Source organism: Camelus dromedarius, chromosome 31, assembly GCF_036321535.1.
Source record: "Camelus dromedarius isolate mCamDro1 chromosome 31, mCamDro1.pat, whole genome shotgun sequence".
Classification (NCBI taxonomy): Eukaryota; Metazoa; Chordata; class Mammalia; order Artiodactyla; family Camelidae; genus Camelus; species Camelus dromedarius.
In genome coordinates, this window is record NC_087466.1 from 3,994,939 (window position 1) to 4,016,129 (window position 21,191).

The 21,191-nt window shown below is 47.1% G+C and overlaps 1 gene segment (V, D, J or C); it reads right to left on the bottom strand.

Annotated features, from left to right (window-relative positions):
• Positions 1 to 10,214: 10,214 nt before the first annotated feature.
• Positions 10,215 to 21,191, bottom strand: LOC105098400 (immunoglobulin lambda variable 8-61-like). The segment is given in 3 exon segments: positions 10,215 to 10,259; positions 20,725 to 21,014; positions 21,117 to 21,191. Coding segments are annotated over 3 exon segments (366 nt in total).

Sequence of the window (21,191 nt, forward strand, 5' to 3'; positions counted from 1 at the left end):
TAGTCCACTTGTTAGACCCCAGAGATTTAATGGGGGAGGGTTTATAAGGTCCGTGTCTGAAATAGGGATATTTAGTTAATATTGTTCCAAACTAACACCCAGAGAGGGAAAAGTGGGAGAGGTCCTGGGGTGACAGAGGAGAAAAGGGGCAAGGGTCAGGTGTGGAGCCCCATCGTCATGGGGTGGGTCTCCCAGCACCTGCAGATCAGGGCACCTCAACGTTAGTCTCTGGATACAGGGGACCCCGGGTTCCTTAAGTGTCAGGGTTCAGGCTGGAACAGCAAAGCCTGGACCACGGAGGGACCTGGGGGGACAGGGGGCTCCCTGGGTCGCCAAGGGCTCACGTCCTAGATGCTGCTTCCTCATCCCCCTATCCGGTACCTGGGAAGGGAGTTTGCATCCAGGCACACAGTGATGTGGTGGTCATACGTGGAGACAAGTCAGGAAGGGAGTCGTTTTCATGGACCCATAAACATGGACCAAGGTGAGAGCATGAGACTGGGGTCAATAGCACAGGTGACAGTGGAGGTCAGAGCAGCGCTGGTGTTGTTCCCAGGCAGGGACAGGGCGGTGATGGGTCAGACAGGGGTGCGGAGGGTAGACCTCTGATCTCACTTCCCAGAGCTCTGGAGTTCTTTGTGACAGTGGGTAGAAATTAGCTATGTGACAGGGACCAGCAGTCCCCTCCTCAGGCTGGGACCCCGAGGTGGTCAAGGAGGCCGAGAGGACAAACAGGAGTCAGAGATGAGCGCTCAACCCCTGAGGGTCATCCTCCTCTGTCCTGGGTCGCAGGTAGCAACTCTGCCTGGAGGCCTTGAGACCACGACCAGTGTGACCCCACCATTCCTGCAGCTCCCTTTGCAGGAGAAGGGGACCTTGGATCCGGGCTCTGCAGAAGCTTCACGGCATGTGGGGGGAAGTTCCTGATCCTAATGGTCACAGCCCCACCTCCTCCTGCAGTACTGGAAACGCTCCTATGGGGGGCAGAGGGGAGGGGACACAGGGAACGCCTGTCAGGGAGGGAAAACCCTCCCACATGAGGACACGTGGAGCTGGGTTCTCCCACTGCTGGAAGGTCCTTTGTGTCTTTTCTTCCAGTTTTCATTCCTTTGCTGAGATTTCTTCCTGATCATTTACTGTGCATGTCTGTCATTGCAACCTCCAATGAATGCATAGACATTTTGGGGATCATTGAATTGAGTGTATTCACCATAAAAATGATATATGAGTCCCTTCATTTAGGTCTTCCTAACTTATGTCAGGAATATTTCATAGTTCCATGTACAACAATTGGTGTCTGTCAGATTTATTCTTAAATATTTCTTATTTCTGCTGCGATTATGAATGGCATTTGTAAGGTTATAGTTAATATGTAATGGCTCTTTGTTATTATGTAGGTTACCACTCCTTCCCCATTGAAGGTCTTGTATCTCAAAGCCCAAATTGAGTCTCTAGACAGCCAGCATCTCAGAGACCCCTAAACTCTGAGGGGGTCAGGGCCTGGACCAACCACTTTCTGCCACATATAACATCCCAATGGGGAGGTGTTCTTCTCAGAGCAAGCCCTGTCTGCCTGTGGAAACATGAGCAGGCTGAGATACAACAGCAATGCTCAGTCCCAGATGTGAGATGAGGAAGAGGCTGTGACAGGGTCAGATTTGCTGTTCAGAGGAAACTCAGGTGCTTCCTGAAGATGTGACAACAGAAAGTCACCCTGAGTGAGACCTGGTCCCAGGCACAGCTGCAGTGACAGCCCAGTGGGGACAGCACAGGGGAGGTTTTAGTCTCACTTCCCTGTGGGTCTGGAGCACTGTGTAAGTACCAGTGTTGCCGTGTAATGTACCACAGTAATAGTCAGCCTCGTCCTCGGGCTGCAGCCCAGAGATGAGCAGAAGCCCTGTATTGGCCGAGGCATCTTTGGACCCAGAGAAGCAGCTTGGAACCCCGGAGCCCTGATGTTTACTGGAGTCTGAGTAGTAGTACACGAGGTACCGGGGAGGGCTCCCTGCATTCTGCTGGTACCAGTATACTGTGTAGCCTCCAACATTGTTCCCACTGCTCAGGGTGCAGGTGAGTCTGGCTGATGATCCCAGAGACCCAGAGAGGGAGGGCGGCTGAGTCAGCACAGGCTGGGCGAGGGACCCTGCAAACACAGACACAGCAGAGTCAGGAGAAGGGATGAGATGCAGCTGCTTGGGGAACTGAGGCAGAAGGAACTACTTGGCTGCGAGCCACCCTGGTCCCCGAGGCCCGTCCTACCTGCACAGAGAGAGAGGATCACAAGGAGGGCGGTGGTCCCGGCCATGGTGCTCATAGTCCTGCTTAGGCCATGAGCTGAGGCTGGGGTGCCCCAGCCTCTCTTATCTCTCCCAGAGGGCTGCACAGAGGAGGGGCTGTCATGCAAATGTGTCCCCACCTGCTGCCGCTCCCCCATGTGCACTGACAGAGTCTGAGGCCCTTGGACGGGGAGCCTCCCTGGTGACTGTTTTCCCCATGGGTGGCCCTGGGAGGAAGCAGCTGCTGGGACCCCTCGCAGACACATGTGCAGAGGACCCAGCCAGTCCCCGAGGGTACACGGTTTCCCACCCCAACAGGAAGCAGAGGGCCCCATCCAGGGCTTCCCTCAGAGGAGGCCAGCCTAGACCTGAGCTCCTGCCCTACACAGACCTCCCCATGTGGCCTCACGGCACTCCCTACTGCTCCCTGGAAGAACCTCTCCTTTCCCTCTGGTCCAAAATCTCACCTTCAGATGTTTCCCTGATTCCTGTGTTTCCCAAGAGTGAATCATCCCTACATGGAACCATGTCAGTGTGACCTGGAGTGACCCTCACTGGTTCGGGTCACGGATCCATGGACAACTGGCTATTGGGAAGCACAAGTGATCCTGGCCCCAGAGAGCTTGGGAACCACAGTGGAGCTGAGGACAGGATGCAGGGAACAGCCAGCAAGGGGGATCCGACCACACAGAGTCTCAGAGGTGGCGGGCTGGCTCTGGGCACTGTGTGTGACCAGGAGCTCCCCAAGGGACACGGGTTCTCACAGAGGAGGACACAAAAGAAATCTGGGGAGATGCAGGCTTAATTCCATCCCTGCCCCTCTTCCTTCTCTACTCCAGTCTACAACCTACAGCCGCCCTGGTTGTGGAGCAGAGCTGGGATATTGGGACCCAGGTGTCTTAGTGTAGATTACCCCAGAAACCCGACCAATCCTGTAGGGACATAAGCAGGTGGCTGGTGACCATTGAATGGACAGACGCTCAGTGTCCACCTGTCCCCAGGAGCATCCGCATTGATGAACTGTGGAAAGTCCACTGCTCCAGAACGAATGCTCTACATGGTGTTTTGATTTTGTTTCTTTTTATATTTTCTCTCAGAGTTAAGTATTCTAACAGCATCTGATGAATCACAGGATCCCAGTGACGGGGGTCTTGCATCTCACAGAGGGAACAGAGCACATGTGTGTTGTTTCAGAGCCTGTCCCGCCGGACCCTTCTTTGTTATCAGGTGAACAGGTCAGAGTGAGACAGAGTGAGAATGGGGCAGGGCACAGCCATTCAAGGAATGACAAAGCAATTAACATCAAAATGGTGGAAGATTAAACCCCCAATAGGTCTTGAGGCTCAAGATGGTGTGAGATTTGACTTCTAGCAGCCCTTGAGCTTCAGTATAAGCCCACTGTAATATATTAGCTTGGTGAATAACATGCTGCAGGTGCCATGACAGTCCCAAGGCTGGCCACAACTGGTCAGTGTGGGAAATGGCCAACTTCCTGGGAATCCCAGCCCCTTCCCCAGGCTAGTTAGACTGGTCCTTGCATTATTAGCATATTGAAGCCACTAAGCCAATAAAACCTGGCAACAAGGTGCCTCATAGCCTCTGTCCTCTCTCTCTCTCCCTCTTCAGAGACAGCCCTCTCTCTCTATGGAGAGTGTACTTACTTTTAATCTAAGCACCCAACTCCCACACCTCATGGCTCTTCTCTTGTCTTTCAATGCATCTCTCTGAATAAATCTACCTTTGCTCAACTGTGGCTCACTCTTGAATTCTTTCCTGTGCGAAGCCAAGGACCCACCCTTGGCGGGGCACATCCCATGGGCTCCACCGAAATACGGCATACAGCGCTTCTCACACCCTACATCCCTTTTTCTTGCATCAAAAGCAGTTACAAGACATGTGCTTCCAGAACCCAAATGGCCTCTGAAGTGCTGTGATTCCCCCTTGGAAATGAGAACTGGGAGATGTCATCATGTTTCTGACTTTGCAGAGGATGTCTGGGCGGCCACAGGCTCGAGGATCCCTAGTGGACAAGAGGACTCGCTCTCAGGTGTGACTGGACCTGGTCCTTCACAGGGCTGGTCTCCACCTCTGTGGTCTGTGTGTCTCAGCCGGGAGTATGATGGACTTCCCACCTTGATTGATCTCGTTCCAGTAAATGCACGTGTGCGATGTAATGTATCAGTAGGGTGACCTGAGGAGTGTTCAGATGGTGCAGTTCCCCCAGCAGAGCAGGCGGTCCCAGACTGTCCTGGCCGTCCCTGACACTGTTGTTGCCGGTGGATGTTACTGGTGTTCCAGCTTCTTGTCCCGTCCCAGAAAGAATTCAGAGACAAGACATAGTGGTTAAAAAAAAGCAAAGTGAAGATTTATTAAGGGATGGGTACTACACTGTCAAGGGGAGAGCAGCGGGCTCAGGTGAGCGGCTGCCCTGTGTTTCTTGGCAAGTTAGTTACACACGGTGTGAAAATGAATAGGTGGAATATTCACTGGGGAGGGAAGGGTTTGGGGCCCTGTTCCCTCATCCCAGCTCCACCTTCCCAAATGGAGGAGGGACTTGTGACCTTATTTAGTCTGGTTGGGAAGTGTCATGGCGTCGGTGCACGATGGGTACTTCTGATCTACAAGGCTAATTTTTTTGAAATGAGGGCATAATGAGCAAATGGTTACATTTGGACATTGGAAATTGCTGCCTCTTCTCACCTTTCTTTTTTTTTTAACATTTTTTATTGATTTATAATCATTTTACAATGTTATGTCAAATTCCAGTGTTCAGCACAATTTTTCAGTTATTCATGGACATATACACACTCATTGTCACATTTTTTTCTCTGTGAGTTATCATAACATTTTGTGTATATTTCCCTGTGCTATACAGTGTAGTCTATTCTACAATTTGGAAATCCCAGCCTATCCCTTTCCACCCTCCACCCCCCTGGTAACCACAAGTCTGTATTCTCTGTCTGTGAGTCTATTTCTGTCCTTTATTTACGCTTTGTTTTTGTTTGTTTGTTTGTTTTTGGTTTTCTTTTTTTTTTTTTTAGATTCCACATATGAGCGGTCTCATATGGTATTTTTCTTTCTCTTTCTGGCTTACTTCACTTAGAATGACATTCTCCAGGAGCATCCATGTTGCTGCAAATGGCATTATGTTGTCGGTTTTTATGGCTGAGTAGTATTCCATTGTATAAATATACCACATCTTCTTTATCCAGTCACCTGTTGATTGACATTTAGGCTGTTTCCATGTTTTGGCTACTGTAAATAGTGCTGCTATGAACATTGGGGGTGCAGGTGTCATCCTGAAGTAGATTTCCTTCTGGATACAAGCCCAGGAGTGGGATTCCTGGGTCATATGGTAAGTCTATTCCTAGTCTTTTGAGGAATCCCCACACTGTTTTCCATAGTGGCTGCACCAAACTGCATTCCCACCAGTAGTGTAGGAGGGTTCCCCTTTCTCCACAGCCTCTCCAGCATTTGTCATTTGTGGATTTTTGAATGACGGCCATTCTGACTGGTGTGAGGTCTTCTCACCTTTCTTTGTCGGTCTCCAGGCCACTCACTCATCACCCCAAAAGATGTGACCACTTATCAGCCCAAAGGTTCCTGCTTTTCTTTCTCTACACAGGGACCCCTGGTGCTTACCTGATGTGTGGTTTCCTGCCTTTGGCCTGTGCCCCTCCTTTCTGCACAATTACTGCGTTTTGGTCTGTGTCCCCCTTTCTCTCCTCATATCTAGCAATCTGCCTGCTGTCACCGGGACATGCTGTATGTCACTGTCACTGGTGTCTCTGCACAGGGAGGTTCTGCCTCCTGCCGATTCTGACTCTGAGGACTGCGGGGTGAGCACTGACTGCTCCCTGCTATTTGCAGGGACAGAGAAGCCAGAACACTGTGGAGTCCAGAACTCTGTGTGTGTGTGTGTGTGTGTGTGTGTGTGTGTGTATGTAGGTGTGTATATGTGTGTGTATTTTTGTATGTATGTGTATATGTGTGTACCTATGTGTTATGTGTGCATATGTGTATGTGTCAATGTTGTGTGTGTAAGTTTGTGTGTATATAGGTATGTATGAGTGTGTATGTTTGTGTATATGTATGTGTGTATTTATGTGTAGTGTGTATGTGTTTGTGATGGAAAGATTGTGCCCTGTGTGTCCTTAGGGAGCAGTTCCCTCCAAGTCAAACCTGAGCCTCAGTGGCCCCTGTCCCTCTGGTGGCTTCCCAACTCTCCGAGGCTGGTTCTTCCAGCAAACCCATCCCTGGGGCTGCTTCTCTGGAAGCCCCTCCGGGGTCTGGAGCCTGGAGTTCAGGAGGCCATTGTCAGGAAGGCGACATTCCTGCGGCAGGGTTTCTTCCAGGCAAAAAGGAGGACTTTGGGACAGACTTTCTCTGTGGGCCCCTCCCCATAATAGGAGACCAGGTCTTGTTGACATGGAGACACCTGTCCCCTGTCTTTCCTGCAGGACCAGGATGGAGGACATACCTCAACACCATGGGGTTTGTGGGTCCAGGAAGACCAGGATTGGGGACCACACAGCCCCCATCTTCCTGCTCCCTCACCAGAGCCGTGGTCCCAGAGCCCTGTGGTGTCCCAGTGTCGGTAGGCTGTGACCGCTCCAGCAGGGAGAGCACAGGGGACGTTTTAGTCTCACGTCCCTGTGGGGCTAGGGCACCGTGTGAGTGTACGAGTGATTCTTATATGCAAAGCAGTAACAGTCAGCCTCATCCTCGGGCTGCAGCCTGGAGATGTGCAGAAGCCCTGAATTGGCCAAGGCATCTTTGGATCCAGAGAAGCAACTCGGGACCCGAGAGCCCTGGTGCTTACTGGAGTCTGAGTAGTAGTACAGGAGGTACCGGGGAGGGCTCCCTGCCTTCCCCTGGTACCAACTTAAGTCGTAGCTGCCAACACTGTTCCCACTGCTCAGGGTGCAAGTGAGTCTGACTGATGCTCCCAGAGATGCAGAGAGGGAGGGCGGCTAAGTCAGCACAGGCTGGGAGAGGGACCCTGCAAACACAGACACAAGGGTCTGATGGAGTGGAACCTGCAGGAAACAGTCCCAGAGTCTAGGTACAGGGGCTGCTGCAGTCGGGAACCTGAGACCCAGTCCCCGAGGCCCATCCCTACCTGTGCAGTGAGAGAGGAGCAGGAGCAGGAGAGGAGTCCAGGCCATGGTGCTCACAGACCCCTGGTCCCCACTCTGGGGCTGGGCTGTCCCAGGCCTCCTTTTCTTGCCAGCCTCTGCCAGAGGAAGGGTGGCCCATGCAAATGAGTGTCCCCCCAGGGACCGCCCAGCCCCTCCCTGAGCCCTGGAGCTGGAGTTCAGCTCACAGCCCAGACTCAGGGGATGAAGGGTGGCCTCCCCTTTGGGAGACCCTGGGAGGAAGCACCTGCTGAGACCACAGGGGTCCCTGATTGGGGGACTCTGCCAGCCAGAGAGGACACACTGCTGAGTCTCCATTAGGAGCACAGGCCACGCCACCAGCCCTGGTCCTTGGAGAGAATGGTCCTCCCTGAGCAGTTGTGCTAGGACCACATGGCAGGGCCACAGCGCCCTCTTCTGGTCATGGGGCACAACCTCACCGAGGACCAGAGACCTGAGGGCCCAGCTGGTTGGGCAGCTCACCTGGTCCCTGTCTCCATTCACAGGTCCATAGTCGGCTTCCCAGATTCTGTGGTCCTTTTATGGTGAATCACATCCTATGATGTTTTCATTTCCAAATGAATTCCTGGTCCATGGAAGGTGCAAAGATGTGCATATGGAACCATTAAAAGTTACAGCCCCCTCCCAGAGTACAGTCTAGAAAAGCTAAGTGACCCACGTATGCACCAGTGACACGGGGACAGTGAGTTGGTTTGAAGGATGTGCAGGGCTATTGGAGGAAAGAGTTTAGATTTGGATTTTCCCTGAAGGAGCAAAAAGTCATCTTTGAAGCCTGGAAACTCAGCAGACATTTCAAAACTCAGGAAATGCTTTCAGAATTTTGACGGAGTTTAGCATGATTTGTGGAAGTGATATAGTTCAGTAGGCATATCAGTTTGTAGTGCACATGTCATATATTTCTTTCTGTTTTTTTGAGAATATTCAGTTTACAATGTGTCAGTGTTGGGTGTATAGCATAACGTTTCAGTCATACACACATACATATATTTGTTTTCATATTCTTTTTCACTATAGGTTACTTTAAGATATTGAACCTAGTTCCCTGTGCTCTACACACACAAAAAAAACTTCTTTATATTATAGACAGTAGTTAATATTTGCAAATCACAAACTCCCAATTTTTTCCTTCCTACCCTCTTTCCCCCTGGAAACCATAGATTTGTTTTCTCTGTCTGTGAGTCTCTTCCTACTTGGTATTTAAATTCATTAGTGTCTTCTTTTTCCTTTCTTTAGATTCCACATAGAGTGATATGGTAGCTTTCTCTTTCTAGCTTGCTTAACTTAGAATGATGATATTCAGTTCCATCCAAGTAGCTGCAGATGATATTATTTTATACTTTTCATGGCTGAGTACTAGTCCATTGTATCAATATATCACATCTACTTGTGATATATTTGTCATGTGTGAGGATTGTGTTCCTAAGTGGAGTTTTCTTTTTCACAGTGATGTCAAATATTTCTTATGTGGACCCTGTCTTAGAGATCCTACAATTTGTCTGTATTATAAATGAAAATGTCTACACTTGGGTTCTCTTGCTCATTGTTTTACTTCAGTAGAAAGGCAGTGTGTGCCTCTTGAATGTAGAAATGATCGCGTCCTCACCATATCCTATGTCTAAATTTGCTTCAATTGTGCAAATGCTCTATGATCACCTGGACTCATAGTTATCTCAGTAAATGTCCTGTGACCGGGACCACCTGCTACTCCTCAAGACAATAAAGGAAATCTTCTTTCAGCTCAAGTCAACTCTTCCTTAAACCCTTCAATGACTCCTCACTGCTTTTTGCATGAAATCTCAAAACCTCAGCCCCATAAGGTGCCTTCCTTATCTGGCCCTGCCTCCTCCACACCCACCCGCATCCCCTCCCCTTGCTCTGGGCCCACTGCTTCCCTCCTCTGTCACTGACACCTGAGCTCCTGTCCCTTCCCAACATCACAGCAGCCCCCTCTGTCTGCTGGGAGGACATGGGCTTCAACTTGAGATCAGGGTGGAAATACACATTTTGGCAACTCTGGTGATCGTTTAACCCAGGGAAGACACACATCACAACACACAGGGCTGGAGGTCTTCTTGTTCACACATCTGTGTCCTTGGAAATCGCTGATGTTATAGATTTCCATGGTGATAGACTACGGGGCCTCCCACAACTTCAACCCTCATCAGCCCTCATCAGGATGACTTCCCTCCTTCAATCTCCCCTCCTCTCACCCTCCTCCTACCCCCTCACCCATGACGTTAGCACACACCCCAGCACCAGCATCCCTGGGACCCTCTTTAGGACACGCCCTTGCTCCATGATCCAAAAATCGTGTGCATTCAAGCAGTCCATCCAAGCACAGTCACATGGATTCATCTGCGTGTTACTTTCCCCAGTGGGCAGCGACCTGAACGTCGTACTGACTGCCAAAGGGAAGGATGCCCGTGACCCTATTTTGCAGCTTTGAAGTTCAGGGCTGGATGTATTTCACTGGAATTCAGCGCAGATTGGCTTATGTTTTCCAACCCAGGGAACATTCGCTGTGGACCGAGACCAGGGAGGTTGTGCAGAGACAGACCATCCTCACTGACAGGGGCTGAATTATGAAAATCCCTGGAAAGGGGGAAACTCTCAGGGGAGGTCAGGAGGGGCCCCCTGAACTGTGGGTCGGGTGACAGGAGGGGTGGGACCGGATCATCAGCAGAGTTTTTGTGTCAGTTCTCCTCTGCTGGCATCACTGTGTGTTATACGTAGCTGCCATGGTCTGCCCCACAGATGTAGTCAGCCTTGACCTCCTTCCAGATGTTCTGGATGGTCACAGAGTGCTCCAGGCCAGAGCCCGAGCCTGAGAAGGGATCAGAGATCTCACTTGCCTTGGAGCTAACACCACTGGTACCTACTGGCTCAGGAACCAGGGGCCCTTCCCTGGGACCTGCTGGTACCAGTCCACACTGTAGCTGCTGTAGTCACTGCTCAGGGTGCAGGTGAGCTTGGCCAAGGCTCCCAGGGAGGTAGAAGCAGAGGGTGGCTGCCTCAGCACAGGCTGGGAGAGGGAGCCTGGAAACACAGACACCACCCGTTATGTCCCAAGAAGGACAAGGGGGGACATTCCCTGAAGGTGGGGCAGGGTGGAGGGGATCTGGGAGTCAGGATGCTGAGGGCGTCCTGAACTGTGCACTGGAGGAGGAGCGGGAGGAGGCGGAGCAGAGTCCAGGTCATGTTGCAGACGCCCTCGAGCTATGCTGAGGCTGCCGCTGCCCGGTTCTCTTATCCACTCGCCCCAGGACCAAGGGCCCTTCATACAAATTAGCTCCTGTACTCAGCCGACCCCAGCCCATCCCTGGGCCATAAGTTCCTGCCGTGTCCAGTGTCACATTCGGGATGGTGGCCAGGCTGGCCTGCCTGGGGATCTCCTGGGTCCCTGAGAGGACCCCGTGGGTTGCCCAGGGATACCTCAATGGAGACCCGGGACAGGTGTGTGCTGTCCCTGCCGAAAGCCCCTAGTGTCTCCTGTGCTCAGTGCACATAAACCAATGGTACAATAGCTGAGGACAGGGACAGTTTAGCCAGTAGCTCCCTTCCCAGTTCCTCAGGAAGCTGAGATTCCCTTCCTACAAGACTCCACACCTGATTGGCTGAGAGGACGAGAGGAGGGCATCTGGGGGAATCAATTAGCTGCTGTTGGGACTCACTGGATCTCCTGAGAAGTGGGGTCCTGGGGGGAGTCCCTGGGGTGAGCGGCAGTAAAACCTGAGTGTACAGAGACCTGACGCCTCTCAGGTAGGAAGTGATCTGAGAGGTTCCAGGCAGAGGAAGAGGGAGTGACTGTCAGGCTCCTGGGAGATCTGCTAACACGTCCACCAGTTTTTACGGTGACCTTGGGAATGACCTGGGATGTCACAGAGCAGAGAGTTGTAGGAAGAGGGGGAGCCCCGCATATGGGTGGAAAGTCATGATTCAGAGTGGAGGGAAGCAGGAGGAGCTCGAAGAAAAGAAAAAGGAGAATCCAGGAAGGCTGACAGGAGTAGGAGGGGTTGGGGCTGGTCCCCGGGGTCCCCCCCCCCTCTACTCCTGGGGAAGGGGGTTGGGGCCTGATGGGGACAGGACCCTACACAGCATCCACTGCTGGGTCCTTCCCCCAGGTGGCAGCTCCACACACAGGCAGGGCCTGCAGAGGTGGGGGCTCGTGCTTTGTCCCCTTAGAGGAAGCACCTGCTCCCACATCCATCTCCAGCCAGTGAGCCCGGGTGTATGACCCTGGCACTGGGAGCCTGATGGGGTCCAGGCTTGGTGGGCTGAGCAGACCCACAGCGCCCCCTGGTGACGCTTGCTGGAATGTTCATGGTGGTGGAAATGATGCAGAAGGGATGGCAGCCCCTTTTTTTTCTTCCTAATAATAGTCCATCACTCAATAATCCAATAAACAAATAATGCGCATTACATGTTTTTCAGCCCCTGCAAAGACATTCTTTTTTATTTTTCTCTATTGATTTTCAGGTGTGTTTTCTATCCACTTTGTTCTCCTGGTTCTATTTCTACCTGAGTTCACCTCCTGCTCCTTTTGTTCCCAGTGTCTATACCTGTTTATCCAGGGGTTTGATGATGTTCCCTAAACATATGTCATCATCGAGTCATCTCAGTATTGCTGAAAATGGATTCTGTTTTCACATCGATATTTATTTTCCCGGTTGTTGATATGACAAGTGACACTTTTACTGGATTCTGAACTTTGGGGAGAAGACATGAAGAAACTCTGAGTCCTGAGAGAGGAGCCAAGATGGTGGAATAGAAAGATGCTCATAGCTCACCCTCTCCCACAAATACACCAAAACTCACATCCACAGACCCACCCAGCCAACCAGAGCACCTGCTAAACTCCAACAGAGCATCGCCCTCTACAAAATAAAAAGACACCACAAATCTGGTAGGAGAAAAGGAAAAAAGAAAGAAGAAAAAGCAAAACAGTGCGGGACCAGTCCCACGGGGAGGGAGTGGCAAAGGAGGAATGACGCCCATTTGCTGAATCTTCCACTCTCCAACAAAGAGGTCAGCGGGATGGAGGGGGAGCCTCTGAGGCTCAGATCTGCACAGAGCAGCCCTTGACTGACAGAATTAAGTTAAACGGGCACAAAGGGTCCCTGCAACATCAAGCCCAAGACGCAGCTGGAAGCTGGGGGCCAGGACAGGCTGCCCGACCCAGGCGGTGGACTAGGACAGATGCACTGAGGCAGCCCCACAGGACTGCAGGGTGCAATGAGCAGTGGCTGGGAGGGGACACAGAGCAGAAGACCAGTGCCCCCGACAAATTGTGAAAAAAGAAAAAAAAAAAGCAAAGCAACACTGCAGGTATGCCCTGGGGGGAGGGGCGCCATAGCCTTTGTCTCCTCGGTAGTAGAGCGGCAGGTCACAGCCACAGTTGCCATACCCTCCTGTGCACACTGCCCAGGCAGGGACGGTTCTGACACCTGAATCCACACCTGGGGGCTCCCCAACCTCCTAGGCTGGACAGAGACTTGTTTACAGCCCAAGGCAGATAGGATCTTTTTGCTCTGGCACTTCAGAGAACTTGTGCCGCCAAGACAAACAAGGAGCTGAGTTTTGGCACGGAGCAGGGGCAGGGATGTTCCGCCATCTTCCCCGAGCCTGCTTTCTGAGGGCTTGCAGAGGCAGAGCGGGCAGCTGCACACAGCAGGGGAGTGACCAGCGCCGGGAGAGGGTGGGTGGCAACCCGCCTGCCTCGCCTGAGCACAGCAACTGACTGTGGCATCGGGAGGGGGAGTGACCCGCCTGCCTACAGGTTAAGAGATCAGCACCTGACCCAGTGTTGGGAAGGGGCGTGATCTGCTTGCCGACAAGCACTGGGAGCATCACAGACGAGGGCACAGGCGGAGGGCTTCTGAAGCAGCAAGCTGAGTTTGCGAAACAGGGTGAAGACAGAAAACCTTCTTGATAAAAACATAAAGAGCACAGTCTACAGGAGAACACATTCCTTTTTTTTAAATTTTTTTATATTTGTTCTATTTCCTATTACCTTTTTAATCCTTAATTTTTCAACATTTGCATATGTCTACTGTTTTAATCCCTTTAAAATTTTACTGTTATAATCTTTTTATTATTATTATTTTTAAAAATCCACCTCATTTCATTTTTATTCTCTTGTTTTGGTCTCCTATTACTGATTTTTTCTCTTTTATAAAGGTTTTTAAAAGATGTCTCAATTCAATTGCTATTCTGTTTCAACTTGCTCTTCTATTATTCATTCTACACTGTTTTCAAACCTTTTTTCCCTCCCTTCTTTTAAAATTCTTTCTTGTTTTATCTTTTTTCAATCTGTTCCATTTTCTATTACCTTTTAAAATTTTACTTTTTAAACAATTGTATGTCTCCATTTCTAATCCCTTTAAAATTTTTCATTTAAAATCCTTTTTTATTATTATTTTTAAAAATTGACCTCGTTTCACTTGTATTTCTCTTGGTTTTGATCTCGTGTTATTGATTATATACAGGATACACAGGATTCAGGTATTGTTTTCTGATCTTTTCTCCTTTTTTAAAGGTTTATAAAAGACGTGTCAACTCAGTTGCTATTCTGTTTCAACTTACTCTTCTGTTATTGATTATACACTGTTTCCAAACCTTATTTTTTCTCCATTCTTTTGAAATTCTCTCCAGCTTTTTTAAGTTTTAACCCCACATAGGCTTTAAATAGATAAATAAATAAAGTTCTTAAGGACCACTACAGATAACTGACACTCCTTAAGCCACAGTACCAGAGAGATATGAGCAATATGAAGAAGCAGAGGAACCACTCCCAATTAAAAGAGCAAGAGAAATCCCCTAAAGGAACGATCAATGAAATAGACATTGATGACCTACTAGATCAAGATTTCAAAAAAGGAGTGATCAAACTACTGAAACAACTAAAAGAAATAGTGTTCAGAGATATAAAATATGTCAAAAATGAAATTGAAGATATAAAGAAGAGCCAAGTACAATTGGTAAACTCATTTGCTGAGATGAGAGCTGACCAAAAGGCTGTACAAAGCAGGTTAGATAATGCAGAGGAACGAATAAGTGACCTAGAAGACAGGACAACAGAAAGCACCCAATCAGAACAGCTGAGAGAAAAACAAATAAAAAACGATTAAAACAGTATAAGGGACCTGTGGGATACTATAAAGCCTGCCAATCTATGCATAATAGGGGTTCCAGAAGGGGAAGAAAGAATAAAGGAGATAGAAAAGATATTTGAAGAAATGATGACTGAAAACTTCCCAAACCTAAAGAAGGAATCAGATATTCAAGTACAGGAAGCTCAGAGGGTCCCAAACAGGAAGAACCCAAACAGACCAACACCAAGACATATCATAATCAAGATGGCCAGAGTCAAGGATAAAGAAATGATCCTAAAGGCAGCAAGAGAAAAACAAAGAGTGAGTTACAAGGGAACCCCCATAAGGCTCTCAGCTGATTTCTCTACACAAACACTACAGGCCAGAAGGGAGTGGCAAGATATATTCAAAGTCCTGAATGAAAAAAGATGCAGCCTAAGATACTTATCCAGCAAGGCTATCCTTTAGAATAGTAGGAGAGATAAAGAATTTCACAGACAAGCAAAAACTAGAAGAGTTTTGCAACACTACACCCATGCTAAAGGAAATATTGACAGATCTACTCTAAATAGAAAAGCAGCAGGATGCTACAAAAATGAGAAACTCATAACTGGAAAGGTGATAACTATCATGAATTACAAATAGAATAAACACAAAATTGAAAAAGAAGACATCTGAATCATTAAGACTGGGAGAGGGAAGTAAGGAAATATACAGTATTTTTTTTTCCTTTTTAAATATTTTGTTCTTGGTAGGATGGGTTTGAGATTATATTATGATTTGTTTAATACAAACAGTTATAGAAATGGGTTAATAGACTTACAAAAAGGGTAACCACAAGCCAAAAACTTACAAGTGAGTCACAAAAACTAACTAAAATCCAAGATAATACAAAGGAAAATTACGAAACCACAAAAGGAAGAAGAAAGGAACAAAGAGGAAATACCAAATCAACTGCAAAAATAAGTTCAAAATGGCAATATACACGCATCTATCATTAATTACTGTAAATGTTAATGGACTAAATGCTCCAGTCAAAAGACATAGAGTGGCAGACTGGATAATAAAGCAAAAACCTTCAATATGCTGCATACAAGAGACCCACTTTAGGGAGAAGGACACATATAGATTGAGAGTGAAAGAATGGAAGAGGATATTCCCTGCAACTGGAAAAGCCAGAAAAGCAGGTGTAGCAATACTGATTTCAGACAAAATAGACTTTAAAACAAGGACCATAAAGAAAGATAAAGAAGGACATTTTATAATGATTAAAGGAGTGATACATGATGAGGATATTACACTCATTAATATATACACCCAATATAGGAGCACTACAGTACATAAAACAATTACTAACAGAGATAAAGGGGGAAATTGATGGGAATACAATCACTGTCAGAAATTTTAACACCACATTAACATCACTATGCAGATAAAATAATAATAAAATAAAATAATAATAAAAATAAATGAGGCAACAGAAAAATTACATGATACAATAGAAAAATTAGATTGGGTAGATATTTTCAGAGAATTAAGGGCCCCCCAAAAGTAGGATATACATTCTTTTCAAGTGCACATGGAACATTTTCTAGGATTGATCATGTACTTGGGCACAAAAGAAGCCTAAACAATTTTAAGAAGATAGAAATTATCTCAAGCATCTTTACTGACCACAATGCCATGAGACTAGAAGTCAACTACAGAGAAACAAAGGAGAAAAGAAGGAAAGCATGGAGATTAAACAACATGCTCTTAGAAAACCAATGGGTCAACAATGAATTCAACGTTGAAATTAAAAAATAACTTTAGACAAATGAAAATAAAAACACAACCACACAAAATTTATGGGACAGAGCAAAGGCAGTGCTAAGAGGGAAGTTTATAGTGACACAGGCATTCCTCAAAAAAGAAGAACAATCTCAAATAAACAATCAAACCCACCAGCTAAAAGAATTAGAAAAAGAAAAGAAAAAAAAAGTCAGCCGGAGGAAGGAAATAATAAAGATCAGGGAGGAAATAAATAAAATAGAGATTTAAAAAAATAGAAAAAATCAATCAAACCAAAAGCTGTTTTTTGGAAGAGTAAATAAAATCAACAAACCTCTTACCAAACTCACAAACAAGAAAAAAGAGAGAGCACAAATAAGCAAAATAAGAAAGGAAAATAGAGAAAGTACAACATACAACATAGAAACACAGAATAGCATACGAGAATATTATGCAAAGCTATATGGAACCAAAATGGATAACCTAGAGGAGATGGACAAGTTTCTGGAAACATACAGTCCACCAAGACTGAATCAAGAAGAAACTGACCACTTGAACAAACTTATCACTAGAAATGAAATCAAATTAGCAATAAAAGAACTTCCCTACAAATAAAAGTCCAGGACAGGAAGGCTTCACCAGGGAATTCTACCAAACATACAAAGAAGAACTCATACCAGTCCTTCTCAAACTCTTCCAGAAGATTGAAAAGGAGGGAATATTCCCAAACTCATTCTATGAAGCCACCATCACCCTGATACCAAAATCAGGCAAGGACACCACCAAAAAAGAGAATTACCAACCAATATCACTGATGAACATAGATGCAAAAACCCTTACCCAAAATATTAGCAAATTGAATCCAACAGCACATAACATAGATTATACATCATGATCAAGTGGGGTTCATCCCAGGGACACAAGGGTGGTTCAACATACGCAAATCAATCAATGTAATACAACACATCAACAAGAAAAAGGACAAAAAACACATGATCATCTCAATAAATGCAGAAAAAGCATTTGATAAAATTCAACACCCATTTATGATAAAAATTCTCACCAGAATGTGTATAGAGGGAACATATCTCAACATAATAAAAGCTATATATGACAAACCTACAGCCAGCACAGTATTCAACGGTGAAAAACTCAAATGCTTCCCACTAAAATCTGGGACAAGACAAGGCTGACCACTATCACCACTTCTATTCAACATAGTCTTGGAAGTCCTAGCCACAGCAATCAGGCAATAGAGAGAAATAAAAGGGATCCAAATTGGAAAAGAAGAGGTAAGTGTCACCATATGCTGATGACATGTTATTATATATAGAAAACCCTAAAAAGGCCACACAAAACCTACTAGAAATAATCGAAGAATTCAGCAAGGTAGCGGGTTACAAGATTAAGTTCAAAAATCAGTTGCATTTCTTTACACAAACGATGAATCAACAGAAAAGGAAAGTAAAGAAACAATCCCCTTTAAAATAGTACCCAAAATCATAAAATACCTAGGAACAAATATAACCAAGGAGGTGAAAGAATTATACACAGAAAGCTATGAACCATTGATGAAGGAACTTAAAGAAGACTTACAAAAATGGAAAGATATCCCATGCTCCTAGATTGAAAAAATCAGTATTGTTAAAATGGTCGTACTACTCATGGCAATCTACAGATTTAATGCAATCCATATCAAATTACCCAGGACATATTTCACAGAACTAGAACAAATCATGGTAAAATTTATATGGAACCACAAAAGACCTAGAATTGCCAAAGAATTACTGAAGAAAAAGAAAGAGACTGGAGGAATAACTCTCCCAGACTTCAGACAATACTACAGAGCTACAGTAATCCAAACAGCATGATATTGGGACAAAAACAGACATATGGACCAGTGGAACAGAATAGAAAGCCCAGATATGAACCCACAAACTTTTGGTCAACTAATCTTTGACAAAGGAGGCAAGAATATACAACGGAATAAAGACAGTCTCTTCAGCAAATGATGCTGGGAAAACTGGACAGCAGCATGTAAATCAGTGAAGCTAGAACACTCCCTTACACCATACACAAAAATAAACTCAAAATGGATCAAAGACTTAAACACAAGACAAGATACAATAAATCTCCTAGAAGAAAATATAGTCTAAACATTATCTGACATACACCTCAAAAATGTTCTCCTGGGGCAGTCTACACAAGCAATAGAAATAAAAGCAAGAATAAACAAATGGGACATAATTAAACTTACAAGCTTCTGCACAACAAAGGAAACCATAAGTTAAAAAAAATCCCATACGGAATGGGAGAAAATGTTTGCAAATGAAACCGACAAAGGCTTGATCTCCAGAATGTACAAGCAGCTCATACAACTTAATAAGAAAAAAACAAACAACCCAATCCAAAAATGGGCAAAACACCTAAACAAGCAATTCTCCAAGGAAGACATACAAATGATCAATAGGTACATGAAAAAATGCTCAATGTCACTAATTATCAGAGAAATGCAAATCAAAGCTACAATGAGGCATCACCTCACACAAGTCAGAATGGCCATCATGCAAAAGTCCACAAATGACACATGCTGGAGAGGCTGTGGAGAAAAGGGAACCCTCCTACACTGCTGTAGGAATGCGGTTTGGTGCAGCCACTGTGGAAAACAGTATGGAGATTCCTCAAAAGACTAGGAATAGATTTAACATATGACCCAGGAATCCCGGTCCTGGACATATATCCAGAAGGGACCCTACTTCAAAATGACACCTGCACCCCAATGTTCATAGCACTATTTACAATAGCCAAGACATGGAAACAGTCTACATGTCCAACAACAGATGACTGGATAAAGAAGAGGTGGTATATTTATACAATGGAATACTATTCAGCCATAAAAACAGACAACATAACGCCATTTGCAGCAACATAGACGTTCCTGGAGAATGTCATTCTAAGCGAAGTAAGCCAGAAAGAGAAAGAACAATATCATATGAGACGGTTCATATGTGGAATCTAAAAAAAAAAAACACAAACAAAATATAAATACAAAACAGAAACAGACTCATAGACATAGAGTACAAACTTGTGGTTGCCAAGGGTGCGGGGGGTGGGAAGGGACAGATTGGGATTTCAAAATTTAGAATAGATAAACAAGATAATACTGTATAACACAGGGAAATATATACATGCTCTTATGGTAGCTCACAGCAGAAAAAAAATGTGACAATGAATACATGTATATTCATATATAACTGAAAAATTGTGCTCTACACTGGAATTTGACACAACATTGTAAAATGACAATAACTCAATAAAAAATGTTAAAAAAAAAAAAGAAAGAAAAAGAAAAAAGAAACTCTGAGTCCCATTTACTCTTCACTGATCAGGGATCATCCTGCAGCAGAAGACTGGGGTGTGTTCACATCCACTGTCCCAGCAAAGGGGGGCCCTGACCCCACTGCTCTATACTGCTGACTCTCTCCCAGGGACTGTGGGGCAGCTGTGGTCAACAGCTCCTTCACATCCAAGGGGTGTGGGGACCAGCCACCTGCTGGGCCTGCTGACCTCAGAGAGGGGAACCAGGCTGAGAAGGGCTGCTTTGCTGCAGTGGACGGGTGCTCGGCCCATTGGGTTCCGTGGCCTCAGGGACACCAGAAAGGGAGGGGCACTGCAGTGTCGATCCCTGCCCCCATCCTGGGTTCAGTCCTGTTAATTCAGGTGGTGTCAGGGCTCAGTCCTCACTGGCTCCACAGTCCCCAGCAGGGGGACAGGAGTGCAGAGCAACCTACCTTGTCTCCCTCGTTCAGTCTCACACTGAGGGATGGGGAGAAAGCCCAGCTCCCCCTGGGCTGCCAGAATCCTGGGTGGAGAACTGGACAGCTGACCACACTGATGAGCTGCCTGGCTCTGGCTGGATGCTCTAATGGGATGGAGGCTTCTCACCTTGGACCCCCAGACACTCCCCCAGGGGCGACAAGGCCTGGCCCGATTTTGCGAGGGAGACTGGGAGCCCAGGTCCCTGCCCCACACTGCTGAGACCCCTGCTGAGGGTGCAGTGCAAGGAGTCTGTGCAGCCAGAGATCAGCAAGGACAACAGGGAAGGTCATCCTGATGGTGCAGGATTCCTGAGTCTCACTGCTGGGGGATAGGATTTGGAGCTGAGCCCTGGTCATCATAATAGTGGGCAGAAGGGGGACTCTTTTGAGAGGTGGACACACCCTGGAAGAGGCTGGAGGGGACACGTGTCCTGGAACCCCTGGGCAGGAGATGGGGGCACAGAACCCCCTCCTACTGTAGTGGTGACATTTCACCCTCTCTCTTCCTCTCCTGCCCCTCAGGGCTGAGCCCGCTGAGATCAGGGGGAGGTTTTGGTAGCACTTCCCTATGAGGTTACAACACTGTGTCCAGGTAACTACCACTACTTACGTACAGAGCACAGTAATAGTCGTCCTCGTCCTCGGGCTGGGCCCCCGTGATGGTGAGGGCGGCTTTGTTCCCAGAGATGGATCCAGAGAAGCAACTGGAGACCCCAGAGTGGCGGCTGTTTGTGTTGTAGATAAGAGTGCGGGGAGCCTGGCCTGTTGTCTGCTGGTACCAGCTGGGGTAGTTACTGGAAGTGACAGACCCAGAGCTGAGGCCACAGGTGAGCGTGACCGTCCCTCCTGGAGACACTGACAGGGACGGCTCCTGGGTCACCACAGTCTGAGAGTTCACTCCTAAAAGCAACAGGAGAGAGACAGGGGTGGTTATGGAGACAAGGGTCTCTCTGATACCTGGCTGTAGACACCCCCGAAGGCCGTAGCCTCCTGGCCCCTGACCTGAGCCGTGAGCAAGGAGCCCGAGCAGAAGCACCGTCCAGGCCATGGTGAGGATGCTCCTGGGACACGGCTCCT